At 45.6% G+C, this 23,145-nt stretch overlaps 1 protein-coding gene across 1 annotated transcript in view; it reads left to right on the forward strand.

The window, feature by feature from the left end:
- HECW1 (HECT, C2 and WW domain containing E3 ubiquitin protein ligase 1) overlaps nt 1-23,145 on the forward strand; it is a 175,575-nt gene that overhangs the window by 63,513 nt on the left and 88,917 nt on the right. Inside the window, exons 6-10 of the mRNA XM_046670619.1 lie at nt 203-1,537; nt 6,195-6,296; nt 11,169-11,319; nt 19,013-19,155; nt 21,203-21,324. Of these exons, the coding sequence (XP_046526575.1) occupies nt 203-1,537; nt 6,195-6,296; nt 11,169-11,319; nt 19,013-19,155; nt 21,203-21,324 (1,853 nt within the window). The remainder of the gene's footprint in view (nt 1-202; nt 1,538-6,194; nt 6,297-11,168; nt 11,320-19,012; nt 19,156-21,202; nt 21,325-23,145) is intronic.

Genomic DNA, 23,145 nt, shown 5'->3' on the forward strand with positions numbered 1-23,145 from the left:
CAGAAATATATCATGACTGCAAATTGTCATTCACATAACAAGAGCTCGTTCTTACAGAATTTTTTTGGCCAGGAGACACCCTCATCAACCCCTCCATCCAATACCCTAAGGCAGAAATCCCTTAGGAGACTCCTCGTCCGGCCGAGTGTAATAACCACAGTGCTCTCTTCTGGAAGGAGTGATGTTCTCTTCTTGCCCGCAGATGATGAGGAGATTTCCCTGAGTACCGAACCGGAGTCGGCGGAAATTCAGGACAGCCCGATGAACACCCTGGCGGCGAGCGGCGGCGGGGAGCCTGTGTGCGAGGCGCCGGAGCCCGCGGGGAGCACGAGGCCCGAGCAGCCGAGCGAGGGCGGCGCCGGGGACGCCGCGGGGGACGGGAGCCCCGAGCCTGCCGAGCCGGCCGAGGCAGCGGCAGGTACCGCCGAGGCAGGAGACGACGGCACGGTCTCTGTGGGACCCGATGGGTCTGGGGAGCTTCTGGCCGCGGGGCGAGAGGATGCCGAGCCCGCCCTGAGCGCGGAAGAACTGGCCGAGCGGCTGGACCTGGGTGGGGAGGCGCTGCTCCCGGGGCTGCTGGAGGACGGCGAGGCCCCAGGCAGCGCCGGGGAGCCGGGGGCCGAGGAAGCGGCGACCGAGGGCCGGGCTGGGGGGCTAGAGGAGGAGAAGGAGCAGGAGGAGGAGGGGGACGTGTCTGCCCTAGGGCAGGGGGAGGACAGGCTGCCGCTGCGGGCGTCGGTGAAGAGGAAAAGCAGGCCGTGCTCCCTGCCCGTGTCCGAGCTGGAGACCGTGATCGCGTCGGCCTGCGGCGACCCCGAGACCCCGCGGACACACTACATCCGCATCCACACCCTGCTGCACAGCCTACCCTCGGCCCAGGGCGGCAGCACCGCGGACGACGACGGCGCGGAGGAGGAGGCCACCCTCAAGGACGCCTCCGAGAAGGATGGGCTCAGCGAGGCGGACGCGGTAGCTGCTGAGCCGCCTCCCCTGGAAGGGGATGGTGAGGAACCCGAGGGGGCCACTCCGGGCACAGCGCTCCCAGGCCACTCGGGCTTGGCCAACGGCGTGGTCCCGGATGGCGACACGCACCCCAGCACGGGGAGCGAGAGCGACTCCAGCCCCCGGCAGGGCGGGGACCACAGCTGCGAGGGCTGTGACACGTCCTGCTGCAGCCCCACCTGCTACAGCTCCTCGTGCTACAGCACGTCCTGCTACAGCAGCTCCTGCTACAGCGCCTCCTGCTACAGCCCCTCCTGCTACAACGGCAGCAGGTTCGCCAGCCACACCCGCTTCTCCTCGGTGGACAGCGCCAAGATCTCCGAGAGCACCGTCTTCTCCTCGCAGGACGACGAGGAGGAGGAGAACAGCGCGTTCGAGTCGGTGCCCGACTCGGTGCAGAGCCCGGAGCTGGACCCCGAGTCGGCCAACGGCGCCGGGCAGTGGCAAGACGAGCTGGCCGCCCCCGGCGGGAGCGTGGCGAGAACCGGGGAAGGTCTGGAGTCCCCTGTGGCGGGACCAAGCAGTCGGAGAGAAGGTTAGACCTCAAACCTGATCAGAGGGAGCATAGGACCACCAGGGGGACACAGGTCTCGCCAACATGGTTTACAAACAGGAGAAAGGATCAGTCCCAGTGGGGTTGCTGCGGCCATGTGTGCCTGTCCTGTACATGTATGTGTGCATGTGTCTATGTGTATGTAAGTATCTGTGACTGTGGCTAGCTGACACGCCACCTCCTCTCAGGTGTACACCAGGAATTGCAACTAGTTGAATGGGAGTGTGCACCTGTATGCGTGCTTCTCTGTTTTAACTAATCCCCAGAACTGGTTAGTGACACGTTACCCTTCTAGTCCTTGCCAGCAACCAGAGCCTCAAGGCTAGTATCAAATGATATAAGCAGGAAATGATCATCAACATTAGGTGCATAATGTGTAAATATCTGCTGACTTCCCCAAACTTATTAGCAATAACTGTTAATATAAGTAGAAGAACATTGATTTTTACCTCTGTTTTAGAATTTAACCAGCCCCTGTACATATGGATCTGTATAGCTTACATCTATTTGTCATTATTTGTCTGCTCAATTCTCGTTGTTGTTGGTTTGTTTTCTGTTGGTTTTTGTTGTTGTTGTTTGCTATTTTGACTAATGGAGGGAAGAATAACATGAATGTGTCAATTACTTTGTTTCAAGTAAGATTCGAATCCAAAAGCTGCCACCTTTAGTTTTAAAATGAGCTCTGTATTTTAACCAAAGACGTTCCTTCTTAGTCATGCCTGTGGAATCATATATAAAATTAATTTGCTAATTTGCTTTTCCTTATCCAGAATTGGGAACTATTTTTCAGTCGAGTGACAGTGACATAGGGGGAAATAATTCAAAAGTCACACAATAATATGAAATAATTCAGTTGTCTTAAAAGAGATAAATATAGATTCTCTTATTTTGCTGGTCTACTGTTTAAATCAGCCTTCAAATGAAATGCGGTGGGACTGTCTCTAGATTGTAAGCTCAAGGGCCAGAATCGTCTCTTCTTTGTGTTTGAATTCTCAGCACTTAAACAAATGCCTGGCACCTACAAATTTTTACAGGAACTAAAATGAGCACAAAAAAATTAATTTTAAGTATTCAGCAATGCCCAATTCTACATTTCAGAGAAAACAGGAGTGAGGGGAAGAGGCACACGTAATAAGGAGACACGCAAGGAAATTGGTAAAGAAAGAAACACAGGGAGGGAAACCGTAGTGACAATAAAACTTAGTGACATACGCTATGGAAGGGCACCCATGAGAGTGAGAATGGGGTGGACAGTTCCCTTCTTTAACAAGGATGTTTTGAGGACCTTCTTTGTTCTGGGCCGGATGCTGTGTGCCGGGCACAGGAAGGTGGATCAGCATCAGATAACATATGGAAGGTACTCACTAATTACAACAGAATTAGAAATTATTCCAGTATACGCAGAGTTGGGGATCCACACACAAAGGGGCACAACTAGGAGCTGGCAGGGATATTTTAGAGCAGAGGACGGCAAAGTTTTTCTGTAAAGGGCTGGACAGTAAATATTTTAGGCTTTGTGGGTCAAGAAGCAAAAGTAGGCAACTGTTCTCACCAAAAGGCTATTTTTTCTAACGGTTTTACATTTAAAAGGGTAATAGCCATACTTAACTTGAAGCCATACAAAAACTAGGCTAGATTCGTAGTTTGTCAACCCGTTGTAGCCTATAGGTGTATTTTGACCTCCATGTTGGGAGACAATCCACACATGGTTAATTGAAAATTGGCTCAGTATGCATTTATATAGAAGCGTGTTTTACAAAAAAAGACACTGTCCATGGGCTTAAGGGATGAACAGTCCAGCAGGGAGAAGCTGCCCCCTTGAGAAAGGACATGCAAGTGTTTCAGGGCCATAGTGGAAGTCTTTGCAGGGCAGTTTCTAAAGAAATTTCTAAATTCCTGAATTCCTCAGACCAGAAACTCAGAAAAGGTTAAGCAGCACCTGCGTGCTTCACTATGGTGGGGACAATGGGTGGTACAAAGATTCCCAAGAGGGCCTGTTGATCTCACGAAGGCCATGCACACGTTGGCATGTGACTTCTTCACAGCCGGTCTTCCGTACCTCTAGAGTGAGTCCAGAGCTAATGGTGGGTGTCAGCATTGTGGATCTGTCCCCCACTAGCCACCAGGCTTCCAAGAGCACATGCTCAAAGAAAGCAAGACTTTGAAACCATATGCACGAGGGCCCTCTTCTGCCCTGAGACTCACTCTTGCATCCTCACCATGACTTCTAAGATCGCAGATTCTTTCCAAGGTAGATTTGCTGCACACGTGCCCACGTAGCTGAGTCTGCCGCAATTTATGGAGGATGTATTCTTTATCTACTTTTTGCTTTTTTTGCTTTTATAAAAACCTCCTTTTTGAACCTCAACATAGAATAGTGTTTAAGAACTTTCTGCAGATCGAATGAAAAGAGCAATATAATGCTGTGATTAGGAACTCAGGCTGAAGCCCCCTGAGTTTATACTCAGTCCCACCACTTTCTAGCCATGATGCCTTAGCCAAGTTCCCTGAATGCTCTATGCCTCATGTGTAAAATGGGTGGAAATATAGGCTCTACCTCAAAGGGTTATTGGAAGGATTAAATGAGATGCTACATATAGAGCACTCAGCCTCTCACGGAGTGAGGCTTCTTCCAGGCAGATAAGCAGTGAGGCTCACTTTGAAAGTGGAATATATTTCCTTCTCAGAAGTTCTAGCAGCTCTGAACACTTGCTTTGTGTTTGAGGCAAGGGTGATTGCGTGGAGCCGCGTCCTCGTGCTGAACAGAACTGCTTGCTGCTTCTGTGTGCTCCATCCATTCGGTTGGCTGAGATGCTTCGGTCCCATCATTGCCTTTGCTTGGGGTTCACCAGCAGGGGGGCTCAGCTCCATTAACCCCCGCAAGCAACAGTATTGTCTCCACTAGCTTGCAGGAGTATTTAACCTGATTGGTTGAATTAATTACAACAAGGTAAGTTTGTTGTTTTTTTTCAAGACGCTAAATTTAAAACACAACAGCTGGTGACATAACAACTATACCATTGTTTTTTAGTTTCTGCCACTAAACACTGACAAACGTGAGTGTGGTGTCCGCTAAGCATGGAGGCCATCTTTGAAACAAGAGTCGGTTTGCAAGGAGATATGTATGCTTCCTTGACTTCAAGTCTCAGAGGACCCCAAGGATTTGAGGAACATACCAGAGTTTGCACGAGAAATAGTGTTATCTATTTAACATTCAGAAAGACCCTTTGTTCCTAAATACATCTCTCTTTTTGTTTTCCTAGTTAGCTCTAGGAATTAAACTGTTAAATTAAACCTACCTAGCTTCCTTCCTGATTCATTAATTTTTATTTTTCTAATCAGTTCTATGGCTATAGAGTAAGAAGAAATAATCATTCTTTCCATGTATGGACATTTGGAGAAATATTTGAAATTTGAGGTCCTACAAAGATCTTAACCACTGTTTTTCACAGTTTCTCTCCTTTTTGACCCAAGGGATAATGGAACACTTGCAATTTGCGTCAGCCATGGAGGGCAGAGGAAGGAGAAGCCCTGAGCTTTGTCCTCTAGCCAAGGATCGTGTGAGGCAGGGGACACCAGTCTGAATGAGGGCTGTCTCGTGGCCTGGGCCCGTCTAGCTGTCAAAGATCAAGAGCAATTGCCTCTGATTATGTGACCCAAACAGCTGGTGCTGTAGGCCTCCTGTCCACATGGCCACTCTACACACGGTGTTACCAGGACCTGAGGACATTGTGAAATAGGAACACCGTTTTATAACATTGTTCAGTTCATTATAAGTCTGACTGACAATGTTGTTAGCTATGTCTGCAATAATCAAGGCATGCGTCCTGTGGATATGTTTATTTCCAAAATTTCTCCATGTTCGTCTTTCTTCTTCCTTCTATCCCACTTCTGTGTTTCTTTCTAGTTTTTCTGTCTCCGTCTTCTTGCTTCTGATCTACTTTCTTCGTCTCTTGTCATTTTCTCTTTCCAGAGCACCCTGGCTTGTCTGATTCTTCCTCAAAATAGTCTGAAACAATCACAAGATCCCACTGCTCCTTGGCTCCCCACCCATCCCCTAGCTTCCATACTATAGGAATTTACCTTCTTGGCCCACCAGTTCCTTAACCCCATCTTGAAAAGTCACCATCTAAGTGTTTCATTCCAAAACCGAAATCTGAAAAATGGCTTATTGGCAGCCCTCTGATGAAACCTATTCAAACAAGGAGCTGTAATTTTGCACAGGCCTGCTGAGCTTTTATGGGACCTTATAAATGCTATACTTCCCTCAGACAGGACTGTTTCTTTTGCTAGCCTAAAGTCCAGCTCTGCCAATTTTCTTTTGGGTCCCTTTGTGATGCCACCTTCCCATCTAGATAATTCAGGTGGTGACAGAATCAGATCCTGATCCTACATATTGGTCTGTGTGGTACAGATCACAGTCATGAGGTGTTTGGCTATTTTCTTCAGGAGTTTTTGAAAATAATTCCCTCTATTCCCTCTCTCATGAATGACTGTGGATGTAGCAAACTGACACAAAAAATAGACTGCCCACTCTTTGGGGTTTTTTCATGTAGTAGCTTGTTCTACAGTCATGCTTTTTTGATGACGTTGCCACAGCAATGAATGAATCTGAATGTCTTGACTATCTTGTCCATAGGTGAATGTCCTATACTCCATAATTCCCAGCCAGTAAGCCAGCTTCCTTCCTTGAGGCCTGAACATCATCACTACCCAACAATCGATGAGCCTCTTCCACCAAGTAAGCTTTAGTTTTTAAAATCTATGTCTTAACTCTTCCTATCAAGTCTAAACAGGTCAGTATGAACTTGTATGTAAATATCCAAACTCTTCCCCAACTCCATACCTTACACGGTTATCAAAAACCAATATGGCGCCTACTATAGAAACTGTTTGGGTTTTTTTGACTAATGGTTTCAGCATGTGATCTTGAAGAGATAACTCAGTATTTTCAGGGTCTCTCAACTTATCAAATAGAGAGCATTTCTTTACAAGATTTGACTAGTCCTTGCAAACTGTACAGGACCCTGAAATCCCAAATTTTACTATTTTATATTTAAAAGTTTACAGTTCAAGATGGAATAATCCTGTTGTTCTCCATGGACGCTGTTATGTCACGAGCATCTCCATGTAAAAAAAAAAACCTTTCAACCCATCAGGACCCACGAACTTGCATTTTCCTTACTATAACTTGCATCAATAGGTGACAGCCTCAGATTTCTTCTGCAGTTCTGTCATTAGGGATAGAATTCAGTATCGTTTTCTCCTAGTAACTGGAGTGTAATTAATTATCTAACTAATCATTTGAACTTGAGAAAATCATTAAATATCTCAGAAACTCAGTTTTCTCATTTATAAAATAAAGCTTTAATTTCCTCATCTGCTAACTGCTGGATTTGGAGCAGGAAATCTCTAGATACTCCAGCTTTAACCTTATAATACTCCATTATAATAAATCTATAAAAAGGAACTGACACCCCAGACATTGTACATTCACTTAGCATCACATGTGTTCGTGAAATCTAAAACATCTCTGTTTCGGTTTAGGCTTGTTTTTTAAGCAAAGATAACCTTTAAGATGTGATAAATTTTATAACTGGAAATCTTTCCCGGATGCAAGGAATCAATGTTTCTTTACGTTCTTTTGCCTGTGCTTAAATTAAGCACAGTTACAGTTCTCCAAAGGAGAAATGCTTATTCCTTAATTCACCTGTTCTTGGTAATGTGATATGTTTTACATTTACACTGTTCTGTTCAATTGTAATTTATCAGTGAGAAGAGAATGAGTATCTTTCATATGTAGACTAATGTAAAGGAACACAGTATTTGTTTTAGGGGCCAGGCCAAACGTTATGTCCTTTAACTTTTGATGGCTGATTTCTTTCTTTATCCATTGATTTGTGGATACTCCATAAATGAATAGCAAAATTTCAGTGTCACTATAGATACTTCCTGCTTAGCACTTATCTGAAAAACATCTATGACATTCTCTCCAGGAAAGGAACACTTTCCTTACAACAAATAACCTCTCAGTGTGTGTGCATGAAGTGACCTCCAATCCATGCCAGAGGAATAACTAGTTACACGTACAGTTATTTTATATAATTGAATATAAGTCCATTTTAAAGAATACATTGTATAGGCTGCTTGCAATAATGAAAACGAATTTCTCCAGATAGGTTTCGATTTTCTGTCCATGCAACCCTGAAAAAAATATTAGAAAAGTTGGTAGTTAAGCCTAACAACTGAGTTTTCTTAGATAATCTTAAATAGTACATGGATGACTTCATCACTGATAGGCCTTCGTTTGACAGATATTTATTGAATGCTTCCCCTGTGTGAGGTTCTGTTTTAGGTAAGCAAAACAAAGACCCCTGCCCTCATGGACCTTCTAGTCTAGTCTGGCAGAGACAGACAATAAACAAAGAAAAGAATGAAGGAGGAAATAGTGGAGCACATTGGATGGTGATAAGTACTATGGAAAGACCAAAGCAGAGCAAGGAAGGGCATCTGGAACGCGTGGTGGTGGCTGGTTTGGAATTTTAAATAGGGTGGTCAGGTGGTCGTCACCGAGAAGGGAACATTTGAAGCTAGACTTAGAGGCAGTAAGGGTGTTGTCCACGCAAGTGTTGGGGAGGAACAGCAAGGAGAGGGGCCTGCCTGGTGGGTCCTAGGATCAGCGAGGGCACCAGTGTGTCGGGAGCAGACTTAGGAAGGGAGGAGCAGCAGGGGATGAGGTCAGGGAGATATCAGGGATGCAGGTCACATGGGGCCTTTGGCTTTTACTCTGCATAAAGGGGGACATTGTAGGTTTTTGAGCAGAGAAGTGATGTTGTTTTAAAAGGTTTTCTGTGGTTGCTTTGTTGACACTCAGTTGTGAGGAGGAAGGATAGAAGCATGAGACCCAACGGAAGTTATTGCAGTGACCCAGGAGAGGAGCCATGGTGGCCTGGGCCAGGGTGGGAGCAGTGCAGATGGTGAGGAGTGGTCGGTCAGATTCTGCAAATATATGTGGTAGGTAGATTTGCTGACAGATTGGATGTGATGTGTCAGAGAAAAATAAGAGTCAAGAATGATCTCAAGAATTTTAACCTAGAAGGACAGAGTTGCCTTCAACTGAGAGGGGAAGGGAAATCTGCAGATCAAGCAGGTTTGGACGAGAAAGTTCTGAAGCTTGATTTTGATCCTGTTATATTTGAGATGTCATCCACGTGGTGATGTCAAGAAGGCAATTGGATGCATCAGTAAAGTTCAAGAGAAAGGCCTAGACTACAAAGATGGTATTACGTTTGTTAAAGGGGAAAAAAAGTACAATTCTGTAGGCTTTTGTTAGTATGATAACTAAAGATGACACATTCTTGGAGTCTGCATTGTTGTTAGACTTCATGGAAAATACATAATTCAGTATTTGATAGGTCCTTCAGTCACAAATGAATTGGCACCAGTGAATTACTCTAACTGGCCCCAGCATTGTAAAGGTATGGTTTTCAGGAGTCTGTTTGGGTATCACGGTGCCAAGTCCATCGGGACATGCTGAGGCCTGAAGTTCTATTTGGAAATTTTTTCTTTATACAATATGTGAAAGTAGATTCTTTACAAAGCAACCCAGAAAGCAGCCTTGTTACCTTGAATTACACTTAGCTATTATTTCCCGAATATTTATGAATATATAATTACCACTATGCATTACAGATATTTAATATATTGACAAAAGGACCTGTCTGTCTTGCCATCCTTTTCCATGAGTGATTTGGAAATACTAAAACTTGTAGAAAGAAGTTATCATCGCTGCGCTATTCTCCAGTTTTTTTCCTTAGAGAATTTATGAGACTGGAGCTTTGTCTTTGAAGGAATCGTTCCTTTACTGGGGGCGCCTGAGGGCAGGAATGTGTGTGGCTCGTGGTGTGCCCTCAGGACCTGGCCTAGTTTCTAGTTCATGGTGAGCACCAAGAGGAGTTTGTTCAATCGAATCGAATAGCATGATAGTCTTCAAAGTTTAGTGCTCATTCTTTGTTGGATGACAGTCGTCTTGGGTTCCAGAAAAAAACTGTCCAATTGCTACTAGTTTGGGAATCACTGAAATTTCAAAATTCTTGGATCAAGATTAATTACCTAGTATTTACACATATACACAATTTCATCATTGAGTTAATGAACATTTACAACTAAGAATTGATGACTGGATTGTGTGGGGGTCAATTTTAATCAAAACATCCTAGAATATATTTATATGATCTGACTACATTTTTTCTTCAGATTGTCTTAGCTAAATTTGGTGGTTTCTGGTATTTCAGTTTTCATTAGGCATAATTTGGCAATTCTTCAGGTAGATGTCAGACATAAGCCATAATGTTCACACACAGATATACTATACACATATAAAACCATAAATATACCAAATATATTGTTTTTCACTTAAAAATTGAGAGTTGCTATGTCATTACCTGAATGATAATTTTTCAATAGAATTGTTAATATCTGACCTACTCCCAAAAGCTATGGCTTTTCTCACTTCAAAGGCTGAATGGTTTCCCTGTGTTTGCAATCATTTTTGCATTTTCTTCTTTAATCTAACACATTTTGCAGCATAACTTTATCATGAAGCTGTTATTTCCACCACATTTTTGCCTGTGGGCTCTAAAAGCTTTGCCCATTTCTGTACGGCAGACATTGCTCTTCCATGTTAAGCTCAGATATTACTTCCAACTCTCTCGGTTTGGAGGACTTTTTCATGCACCCCACCCCACGCCAGCGCCTACATATGTTATGTAGTGTATCACCTATGCTTCCACCTTTGAGTTTGTTGTTTTTTAAATTTGAGAAGTAAAGGAACTTTATCTTTATCTTGGGCTCCCTCTACTGTTTGGGATGATTATCAACAAAGAGCTATTGAAAAGCTTGATGTTTGTTGATAGTTGTTATTGATTTGGTTTTGTTTCCGTCAAGAGATATCTGGCAGCCACAGGTGGGTTGAATAAACACTGTGAATTTACGACTTATCAAAAGGATGATTTGAAACCCAAATCCTTCCATTTTCCCTCTCAAGAGGAATGGCAATCGATTAACTTTGCCAAGTATCAGATAGAGATCATCTAAAGTTGCGTGTACAGTACTTTAGAACTGTAGTTAAAACTACTTTTAATACGGGGGCCATTATTCCCTCCCCAGACTCGTCGCCCTCTATCAGATTTGGCAAAGAAAGGATCCTGCAGCATCCCAGTGTCAGCTCTCACCGGAGGACATTTCCAATCTTCTAGCTGTCATTTGAGTGGCCAAGAAGATTGACAGGATGGAAATTTTTAAAGGAAGAAATAAACTAAACATTAGACTCTCTTTAGAAATTATTAGAATTTTAATGTAGGTCATATATGAGGAACCCTAGTTACTGTTTAAAATGGCCCAGCAGAGAATCTGAATCCAGTAGGCTCTTTTCTGGAATGCTGGTTCCATGCCAATGCCCCAGAAGTCATGGCAGGTGCTGGGGGCAGTGTCTGGCCTTCAGCAAGTAACCAATGGTGAGTTCTGCCTGCAGAAGACCTGGAAGTAGCGTCTGTTTCACAGGGGTCAGTAGTTTGTCCTTAATTTTTCTTTTTGCCTTTTTATTACACACTAGACTGGGAAGCTCGCATTGACAGCCACGGGCGGGTCTTTTATGTGGACCACGTGAACCGCACGACCACCTGGCAGCGTCCAACCGCAGCAGCCACACCCGACGGGATGCGGAGATCAGGGTCCATTCAGCAGATGGAGCAACTCAACAGGCGGTTGGTGATCAGCATGCAATGAGCTCCTAGAAACCACAGAGAAAGGAGAATGGCAGCTAAAGAAACTCTCTCTTACGCTTTCCTGCTCAGATGGTGTCAGGAGGCTGAAAAGTAATTAAGTATCTTAAGAAACCAGTTCAGAGTAGGTATTTGGAAAGCTAGATTTAGAATTTGGCGACAGGGAACAAGCTAAGCCTGAGTGTCATTTAAAGATGGGAAATCCTCTGAACTTCTTGATGGCTTGGGCTCAAAAACAAGTGTTCTTAACCAAGGGCCCATGGGTCACCCAGGTGTTCACTGAGGACCTCCGTGTTCCATGAACCCTCCAGAAATTGTATGCAAAATTATACATGGATACACATTTTTCTGCCAGACTGGTCCATATTCATCATAAGATTCTCAAAACAGTCCAGAACTCAAACAGTTGAAAGCATTCTGAGGCTAACTTCCATAGAATGCCAAAAGCTACCCGGGGAAAAACTCTCACAAGTCACTGTTTTCATGTCTACCCTGGTCCCGTAATTGCCATATACTCAGAAATACTAATTCTTAAAAAGCCTTCCTCTTAGAAATGTTTAAAAAAAATTTTTGAGAATTGTTTTGTCTAAAAACCAGACCCTTACTTGTGAACTTGTAAGGATGTCAGTTTGTTCTTAACCTGCAAACGAAACCCTAAATAGCATCTCTCCCGTGCTGTAAGAAAGTGTGAGCATCGTATCTGACATCTGGCTTCTTTAAGACCAGCATGGTGGCTTTGGGATACTTTGAGTAGCCAGGAATGCAAGCTACAGGCTCAGCTTCAGTTAGCGTGTTAGTACAAAGCTAAAAGAGAGGTTGGGAGGGCCTAAAAAGGATAAGAACTGGGTTTGAGGGACACACCTATTGATAGCAAATGTCCTTTGAAAGTTAACTGTATTAGCCAGAAAAAAACAAAGTGGAAAATTTAGTCCTATTAAAAGTTCATAGAGGGGCCAGCCCATGGCCAAGTGGTTGGCTTTGCGCACTCCACTTTGGCGGCCCAGGGTTTCGCCAGTTCAGATCCTGGGCACGGACATGGCACCGCTCATTGGGCCATGCTGAGGTGGCGTCCCACATAGAAGAGCTAGAATAACCTACAACTAGGTTATACAACTATGTACTGGGGGGCTTTGGGGAAAAGAAGAGAAAAATATTCATAGAGACCAAAAATTGAACTCCCAGTGACTGTTGTACACAGACGTGCATGCTTTAGGTGCAAATCACTGGGACTGTTTTATTGCTTGAGCATTTGGAGTTTATTTGCTTTCCATTTGTCCCTGTCACTAGCCATAAAGGATTTTCATTGGCAGCATATTTCTCCACTATGATTCCTGTAGAAGGAAAGCATATTACAAGGAACAACTTGTGATAATTCAGTTTTATTAGATATGAAAGCACCAAAAATCCCTGAGAGAGTCCTTTCATGGTGAGTGCGCCAAAACTCCGATAATAAAAATGGAGCGGGGCCAGCCAGGTGGCGCAGCGGTTAAATTCGCATGTTCCACTTCTGTGGCCCGGGGTTCGCTAATTCGGATCCCAGGTGCGGACATGGCACCGCTTGGCAAGCCATGCTGTGGCGGGTGTCCCACATATAAAAAGTAGAGGAAGATGGGCACAGATGTTAGCTCAGGGCCAGTCTTCCTCAGCAAAACGAGGAGGATTGGCGGCAGATGTTAGCTCAGGGCTAATCTTCCTCAAAAAAAAAAAAAAAATGGAGAGAGCACAGCAAGCTCATCTTACATAGAGACAGAGTTGAGATTCCACAGGCAAAAGAGCTTCTAAGTCTGTCTTGCCAGAATGGATAAGCTGAAGTTGTTTCACAGACTAAGACATAGGGAGAGCATCATGAGGCTGTGTCTGTGAGAGGCAATGTTTGAACACTAAAACAGAACGGTCAGTCAGAAGCAGAAGTAAGCACCTTGACCTATGACATGAAAATCCATGAAAGTTCATGGTGTTCAGGTTGTATAATATAAAAATTATATTGAAGCAGGCCTCCAAGGGAAGTTTTCCGAGCTTGGATCTGTAAATTCCCGTGGCCTCCAGTGGAGCTGAACTCACTGGGAGAGGCAGCTGGGGTTTGCTGAATAGGAAGCTGTGTTTGCTGCATCCATCCGGACAGATAAAAAGAAAAGAAATTCAGTGATTTGAGAAAGTGCTTATTTCTCATGAGAAAACCTACCTAGGGAAGGTCAGATAACCTTGAGATAAGCATCCAGGCTCCTCAGGACTTATTTTAACCATTGCTTCCAAGTAGTTAACGTTTTTCAGTGATTTGGCATGATAACAGCAGCCACGAAAGCCAGTCTTTTATCCATCTCACATGTGATCACACGCAGGGCTCGTTTTTTGATAACCTGCAGCTGTTGGGAGAAATTTACAAGGATCACTGTCCCACAGCAAAACAGAAATATTTCTCAGTGTTGCAGGGGGTTTCCTTTCACTCCTGACAGGCTGAAAATCAAATGTGCTTGTGCAAGGAGACGCCCACTGAGAAATGCAAAGTGCACAAAAGCAATGCGTGGTGACCGCATTCAAACTCGGCCACCTCCCACACACAGCACACTTGTGTTGGCCTTTATGGTTCTGCCACATGTTCCCACCACAGGGAAGTCCTTCATGCCTGCCTTCCACCTGGTACACTTCTCATCCTACAAAGGCCTGATGCAGGTGCATGTGCCCCCTGAAACCTTCCAGAACCCTCCACACTGAGCCACACTGCCTCCTCTACAACCCATGAGTGGTCTAGTGCCTGACTCTGGAACAGTCCTTCCCTTTCTACCTTATTCTTCTGTGTGCGCCTCCCAGTGCCTGGTACGGGGCCAGATTTAACAGGACTCAGGACAAGACTGTTTCCCATGTTAATTTCTACACTTTCAGGATATCCTGAATTAACTAACTCCACTTTCACAAATATTTATTGAGCAAGCAGAAAATATAAATATGAATTCTCATTTTAAACAATCAATTAAAATTTGATCTTTTAGTTATTTGGATAAAGCTATTATAATATTAAGAGAAATGGAAGTTTTAAATAGGAAAAAAAGATCGATAATCCTACTACCCCAAGGTTTAGCTTTTTAAAAAATTCATCTATCTTTGATTTTCATAGACCTGCACAGTCCTTACATAGTTATGATAATATATAGTTTTATATTCATTTTTCACTTACTACCCTGTAAGCATTTTCATATCGCTACATCATCTTAAGATGATCCTTTAGATGGTTGTATACTACTCCTTTGAATGGATATAATTTAGTAACTTAATTTGCCCTTAGGTTGGATGTTTTGCTTATTGCTTTGTATCACCATTTTTGATAAGGCCCAAGGGCCTGTTCAATATGAAGATTGTGTTACAGAGGGTGTTTCCTTAGGGCCGGATTCCCAGAAGGACAGGCCAAGGGCAGTCACTGTGGTTTTGGTATTTGCTATCAATGCGTAAATGTGTTCTAAAATGATTCTGGGGGTTCGCTGTGCCAACAACAACAGCATCACTTCCATCGCATCTTCTGGTTGGTTTCTGCTGACTGAGTTGGTGCTCCTGCTGTTTTGGGGCGTCTTACATCGCTCTTCTTGGACGGAAGGTCAACTTTTGCTTCCAGGAGCTTCTCTTTTACCAATCGCAGCTCCTCCCATGAGACTCCTCTCTTCTTGGACCTTGTTTGTTTGCTTTGGTTTGGTTCGGCTTGGTTTTCAAAGGTTTCATTTTTCTTTTTTGGCTTTGTATGTATGTGTGTGTGTGTGTGTGTGTGTGTGTGTGTGTGTGTCCATTTACAGGTTAGATTTTCCGGCAGACCTTCCTACCAATTTCCATAAACTCTTTACATAATATAAATATTTAACCTTTTGCTGCAAAAAAAAAAAAAAAACTCGTGAGGGAGGAGATTGAAGGACAATTCTTGATGAAATAGAAGGGAACCAGCGTTTGACCCCTGTCTCATCTTTAAAGCAGAGTGAGCCCATGAGGCTGCAGTCTTGCCCTCACTGGGTGATCCCTCCAAAATCACTGTGTGTCCCGCTTCTTTGAAACTGCGCCTGCACTTCAGTGAAGATCAGGGTGGGCCCTGACACCTGGGATGGGAGACTGTTAACTCAGTTGGGTGTGAGATAACCAAGGTCCAGCTGAGGACATGTGAGGTTGTGACACTGCTGGCATCTTCATCATCCAATAAGATCGCATTTACTCTTAAAATCTCTTCTGTGGTCACTGCACTTTGGGAGGAAAAGAGAGGCTACAATTTGACCTTCCTCTAAGCCCTGTTCTTAGAAGGTACTTATTGCTGGAACAAACCACCCCAAACTTAGTGGCATAAAATCAATAATAATTTTTATTATCATTATTATTATTATCATCATTTCTCATGGTTCTGGGTTGACTAGGTCCAGCAAGGCAGTTCTCTCTCAGGGTATCTTGTGGTTATGTAGGGTGGACACTCATATCTGGAGGTTGATGCTGGCCATTGGTTAGGTCTCTGCTGTGACTGTCAGCCAGAATGCATACACGTGGACTTTCCATGTGGCCTGGGCTTCTTCACAGCACGGCCACTGTGTTCCATCCCAAACTGTCACTTCCATTATCCTCCCTTCGTCAAGGTAGCCACAAGACCTTCTCCAATTCAAGGGGAGGGGATGTTGATTCTGCCTCTTAATAGAGTAGTAAGGTTCTGAAAGAGCATGTGGGACTAAAAATATTGTGGAGCCTTTTTTGGAAAATGCAGCCTGCCATGAGCCGTTTAGGGAAACCTCCTGACAGCAGCTTCCTTGGTCTTTGGCAAACCCAGTCCCCCCCACCCCACGGTCAAGGTGACACACTTAGGCAGCTTCTCACTGGCCTGCTCTGTGCCTCCCACCATGGCAGCCTGCCCTGAGTTCCCGCAGGGAGAACATAATAGACAGCTATCCTTCCTCTTCCCCACGGCCTGCCTCCCACAGACCTGCGAGGTCATCAATAAACACACGTGTTTCGGTCTGTAATTCTCTGCTCATCCCTGTCCGCTTCCACGTTTTCTCAGGAATGCCTCGCGGTAACTGCCGCGGGCACAGGAGTCTTCTGCAAGGCGTCAGCAGTGAGTGGTTGAGTCTTTCTAGATAAAGTAATACATAAAGAAAGCCCCAGGCCAGTGATTCTTAAACCAAGCTGCAGTTAATACTACGGGAACTTGTTAGAAATGCACGTTTCAATTTTGCTTCAATTTCTGTAATTCTAACAGTCACCCAGATGATTCTCTTACAACCTAGAGACCACGCTTGGGAAAAAATTCCTCTTTAAGGTCAAGGAAAGAGATACGGGTCTTCAGAAACCCTGCCGCAGCAGACCTGGCCTGTGTAATGGTGCATGCCACGGGGCCCCCATCTCGGGTTGCACTTGGAGCCCCAGTTGTCACTGCTGCCTGGACTCTTGCCTTCCTCCTTCTCTTTACACCCGTTCTTCCACCCTCACATCTCTCTCCTGAGCACAAGACCCATCCAGCAGTGTTCCCGGGCTGTCACTTGCATGATCTTAAGGACTTCCGAGTCAGCATGTCCAAATCCACACCCAAATCCTCCCTCCCCACCTGTCTGTCCTCCCATGTGCTCATTGTCAGTGTTGGCGCTTCCACCTGCCTGGTCTAGGCAGACGCCATGAATTCACAGTTGTATCCTCCCCCTTGTTAACCTCCATACCCAGTCCGGCCCCAAATCCTGTTGAGTCTACGTGTAAAATTATTACAAATCCTGGGGCCATCCCCGTGGCCGAGTGGTTAAGTTTATGCACTCCGCTTCAGCGGCCCAGGATTTCACCGGTTCGGATCCTGGGTGCAGACATGGCAGCGCTCATCAGGCCATGCTGAGGTGGCATCCCACATGCCACAACTAGAAGGACCCACAGCTAAAAATGTACAACTATGTACCAGGGGGCTTTGGGGAGAAAAAGGAAAAATAAAATCTTTTAAAAAAAATTATTACAAATTCTGCCACCAGATATCTCTTGCATTCGGCCCATTCTTCCATTCCTGCTGTGCCTTGAGGAAAAGGGAAGCTGAGTTCTTATCAAGTTGCCTGGGTAGGCGGAGAGACATTAGGCACAACAGAGGTCAGAGGAGGGGTGAGGGGGTGACTACCAGGAGTGAAGGAAGAAGAACAGAGCAAAGAGGAACAAGACAGCTGAATATCTGCCTACAAAAATACAGTGTGAATTGGACAGAGCAGCCTCTCAAGGGCATGGAGATTTAAATTTCTGTGAGTATTTTGCTGGCAGATATAGGTGATCTTAGTGTCCCTCCAGTATGTGGGCACCCTCCCTGTAAGCAGCAGGATCCACCACCCCTGCCTGGGTCCAGGCCGTTAGCATCTCCAGCCTGGACTGTTGCAGTAGTTCCTAGCTGCTGTCCCCAGCTCCAGGCTCTTCTCCTCCAGCGCATCCTCCACACAGGTGGGGGTCATCATTCTCAGTGTCTACCTGGCCCTGTCTCTCTGTTTCAGCGGGTACCCAACCCCTACAGCCGTGGTTCTCAAAGTTGGTCCCTGGACCAGCAGCATCACCTGGGAATTAGTTAGAAATGCAAATTCTTGCCTCCTGCCCACCCCAGACCTACTGAATCAGAGATTCTGGGGGCGGGGCTGGGAAGGAGTGTTTTAACAAGCCCTGCGGGTGATTCTGATGCAGCCCAAGGAGGAGAACCTGTGCCTAGAGAATAACATCCAAACTGCTGCAGGGACGTCCTGCCAGGTGCCCCCCGCCTCCCTCTCTCTGCTCTCCTAGCACCGCCCGAGTCCTGATGCCACCACCAAGCTTCTCAGAGTTCTCCAAGGGTGAGCTCTTCTGCACATGTGATCTTCTCTATGTTGTGGCCCTACACGCTCCCCAACCAGTTCGCACTCTGACTTCAAAATGCATACACTGTAGGTGTCTCCTGGTCTATTCACGCGCCTCTTTACACATCCGGGACGCATCGCTAGTGTTCCGGTTTACGTGCCATTCCCCTCTTTGTTCCATCTTGACTGCGTGTGTTCACAGGGCGAGATCATATTCGAGTCTTCTCTTTCATCTGGAAGTCTGACACAGAGCCTGGGCATGTTGGAAGAGTCAGTAAATATTTCATAAGTACCTGGTGAGGTGACCGACTGGCTAATCAACTGAGTAAATCCCCAATTTGGGAAGAAAACTAAAATGAACCTTCAAATAAGCAGAAGACGTTTATTTGTCTGTCAGCATGCTTCTAGTGTGTAATATTTCCACAACGCCTGTCAGTCATATCAGTTACCTGTCAAATAAAAATAAATGAGTAGAACTATTATTCTAGTTTGTAGACATTACAATGATGTGGAGGTGATTTGATATTTTCATTCTAATGTTTTCAGTTACTTCCCCCACACAGTTATTCTAGACTTAGCCTGATTTTGTTTCATGCAGGGCAGAGGCTGTATTTTGTGACTAGTTATTATTTGTGTTGATTTTTTTAAAGTTACCGTACTTGAAACTCATCATAGCTCGCAAAACAAAAAAAAGTCAGATCATCCAGAGGTACTTGTCTTGCTAAGTGTTTGGGTATCTTGTGGGAATTTAAGCATTTCTTTCCTGACATTCAAGACAATTCTTTACAGACTTCCCCAGTTATCTGATTCAGAGCATCAGCCCCCCACAAGACAACAAACAAAAGTTAACTCCTGTCTTTCCGTTTTCCGATGCAAAGGTATCAAAATATTCAGCGAACCATTGCAACAGAGAGGCCCGAAGAAGATTCTGGCAGCCAGAGTTGTGAGCAAGTCCCAGCTGGAGGCAGCGGAGGAGGTGGCGGGAGTGACTCAGAGGCCGAAACTTCTCAGTCGAGCTTAGGTATGGGAGGAGGGGTCCCCAGACTCCTGGGATGGCATCCAGTGGCAGTGTGACAGCGCGTACCAGCATCTCGCCCTACCTCATGGGGTGGCACCACGCCCTGGGGTATGGGGAGCAGTGGAATGGACGAGGTCGGGGTGGAGGAGAAAGAGCTGGTGCCAGGAGGGTAAACACAAGTTTCCCACAGGGAACATAGAGAAGTGGATTCACAGTGAAGAGAACTTGTACATCAAGGCAATTTTTTCAGTGGCTTAATCGTTTCTTAAGTGAATTGATTTGTTGGTGTCCTAAGGATTTTCCACTTATAAATAAAACATGCAATAAAAATTTACTGTCTAGGGGCCGGCACAGTGGCTTAGTGGTTAAGTTCAGCCTTTTCCACTTCATAGGCCTGGGGTTCATGGGTTGGGATCCTGGGTACGGACCTACACACCGCTCATCAAGCCATGCTGTGGCGGCATCCCACACACAAAATAGGGGAAAATTGGCACAGATATTAGCTCAGGCACAATCTTCCTCAAGCAGAAAGAGGAGGGTTGGCAACAGATGTTAGTTCAGGACCTATCTTCCACGCCAAAAAAAATTTACAGTCTACCTCAAAGGAGCCACGTAATAACATGAGGAATAATTACTCGTTTGCATTTAGAATAAAATCGGTTCCCCCAGAGGGAGGAACCTGGGAGTAAAGAGATTTTGCACTGGGTTTATGGTCATGTATGCTGCCCTAGAGCATTTTTCCCAAATCCCCTAGGCATCCACTAGGGGCCTGGTTTTCATTTCTTTGGATCTGCCTGTGTGGAACTCAGATGAGAATGCTCAAAAGACACTGAGACTGGCTCCTGCTTTTTATACCTGTAATAACATAAAATTATCACAGTGACATCCTAATAAACCACTTTTTTTAAAATTGGGTTAAATGATGGCAGACTGAAGTCTCGGAGACGAGTCTGAGCCAGCAGCATGTGCCTCCAGTCCTGCCGGGCCTCTGCGGTCCACAGCAATGCAGACGAGTGACATTTTCAAGCACTCTCTTAAATTCACATACACAGTTCCACCAACAATTTTAGTTGCCTCTGTTCTATTCATTTTACCAGATATACTAACTAAACTGACTAGTTTAGCTTTTTCTGTTATTAATTTCTTTGTTTGACCTCTGAGAGAGTTATGGTAAAGTGGTCATTAGAAACATGAGAAAAAAGGAAGAGAAAATTTATTTCTGGGTTCAGTATTAGATCCGTTGGCCTTTGCTATGTGATAAACCATCCCCAAGTTCAGTAGCTTTAAATCACAGCCATGCATTTATCCCACAGTCCTGCAGGTGGGCAGTCTGAGCACAGCTCCACTGGGTGACTCCTCAGGACGCCAGTGGGCTCACGCGTGTGTCTCTGGTCAGCTGTGGAATCAGCCCAGGCCCGGTGGGCCTGAGATGGCCTCAGCTGGAGTGGCTTGTCCCTGCTCCCCATGGCTTCTCGTCTTGTACCAGGCTAGCCCAAGCTTGTTCTCACAGTGAGAGAGAGAGAGGGAGTGGGGACACACAGGCCTCTCAGAACCTTGGCTGAGAACCCGCACATTGTCACCTCTGCCAGATTCTGTTGGTTGAAGCAAGGCATGAGGCTAGGCCAATTCAACAAGAGGAGAAGCCGCGAAGTCCCATGCAGCTGCGTGTGGCTGTGGGGAGGGGAAGAATTATGGCCCTTTCTGCAAACAATCTTTCATGGCTGTGGTTGGCAACTTGTAAAGAAAATAAGAAAAAAGTCATTGGGATAAAAGGGAGGTGTTCAAGGACCTGAGCCTAACTGAAGTTCTGTGATAACATTCCTGGGAAAGAATGATTCTTGACTGACAGCCCAAAGTGATGTGACATCTGCTCGTATCCCTATGATACCTGGTTGGATGACTGTGACACCTGGTCATAGCACTGTTAAAAACAGCAGTCCCCTCCAACCGTGTAGGCGAAGGCTTTTGTGCTGCTGGTGCAGAGAGAGAGGCGCTGTGTTTGGAAGGCCTTTTCCCAATGCGTTCTGTTGCTCTGCTTCACTTGTTTCAGATCTGAGGAGAGAAGGCTCGCTCTCTCCAGTGAACTCACAGAAGATCACCTTGCTGCTACAGTCGCCAGCAGTCAAGTTCATCACCAACCCCGAGTTCTTCACTGTACTGCACGCCAATTATGTGAGTGCTCCCAAACGCACAGGGAGCCCGTCCTGGCTCCGCCAAGACCCAGAACTCAGCTTTGCAAGGTCATTGGATAGATTCAAGAGGGTAGCATTTTAACCCAGACGAGAAAAAGAAAGATGGTTCGGTCCACTCATTTTACTCTCTGTAAGTCTCCCCACCAAGGGGAAAAGCTGGATTTGGAAATGCTGTTGCCTCTTCAGGTTTTTGTCAGGCTCCAATGTGTTAATGTCAGTGAAAGTGCCTTTGGAAACAAATGCGTGTTTTTATTATTGGTATTATTTTCAGAGAACAAGATTATGAAGTTGACAGATTCCCTTCGGCCTGAGTCATCTTATAAAATCACTTTCATTAAAGAAATTTTAAAATAGATTTCTCCCAGATAAATAACTGGGTTTCCTTTTATTATAATTGGCTTTTCAAATATCATGACTAAGGTAAATTTGATGTGATTTCTACATATGTAGTTTTTCATTTCTTTTGGTATTTTCGAGAAAGCAGTGACAAGATATCGTTATATTCATTAATTCTTTCATTCGACAAACATTTTCTGCGGTGCAGGCCCAGATCTGGGTGCTGGAATCACAAAGACAGAGTAGGGTCGCACTTAAACAGCAGGAGCTTCCCGTTTTGTGGAGCCACAGCTGTGTGAAAAGACGAGTCAGACGTGACAGGACAGGGCCTGACCACAGCGAGAAGCCAAATGCTGTGGACACACAGGAGATGGACACCAGGGGGCGTTCCTGAGGGAGCAACTGCTGAATTGGGTCTTGAGGGTTGAAAGTGGGTGGGGAAGCAGTCCCAGGCAGAGGGAGAAGGGAGCAGCAGTGAAGGGGTGCGGAGTTTGAGTCCCGTGGGGCTGGAGTGTGGTGACAGGAAGAGGTGGGAGGAGAGCTCGACAACAAGTAGCAAAACGCCTGTAAGTCAGGACGGGAGGCTGGATCTCCCGCAGGAGGCAGCAGGAACCCTCGGCAGGCTGGGGCGTTGGTCCGAAATGAGCAGGGCGTTTGCTGAAGCGTTTTCTGTGGCAGAAATGTGGAGAGAGACGGGGGGGAGGGGGGGAGCTAAGACCAAAGACTGAGTCAACCATTCCCATGAAAGATGATCAAGGTCTGCCCTATGGAAGGGGCTGGGAGCAAGGAAAGGAAAGACTCAATTCAGGAGATATTTCTGCATAGAACTGATAGTGTTTGGAACCACCGTGATCAAGTTGGGACAGGAGATGAAGACTCAAGAAAGTCTGAGTCCTTTCTGCTCTGGGCACACTGTGTCTCCTGTAAGCAGGGACAGTAGTTTGATTAGGTGTCGGAGGCTGTGGCTAGGGGAGGAGAGACCAGTTTTTAAAGAGTTATACATGAGAAGTCTCTGGAACATCCAGTGGTTGGACCCAGCGCAGCTGCCCAGTGTTGCAGGGCTGGGTCATGCAGGGGGACAAGGATGGCAGATATGGATGCCCTCAGCATGGACAGCAGATGGCCCTGGACTGGCAGAAGCCACTGCACCAGCCCACTCTGGCTGTGAGCAGCCATTCTTTTCACCATACACACACACACACACACACACACACACATACCGGCCCCATGTACCATAAAATTATCATTTGGCACAATTAGAAACTCCTGCAAATTTCTTTGTTTCTTCTCATCCCCCAACTCCTCCACACACCAAAGTTTCTACATAGGATTCAAAGGAGGGACAGACCTCTGAAGTCCAGCCTTAAATTCCCAGGGACCCTAAATTAATACTCCCTATTATAGACAGACAAGAGGAGCAAGGGCCGCCCTGTGCAGTCAGAGAAGGAACCGTGGAGCAGAGAGA

This window comes from Equus quagga, chromosome 8, assembly GCF_021613505.1.
Source record: "Equus quagga isolate Etosha38 chromosome 8, UCLA_HA_Equagga_1.0, whole genome shotgun sequence".
Lineage (NCBI taxonomy): Eukaryota > Metazoa > Chordata > Mammalia > Perissodactyla > Equidae > Equus > Equus quagga.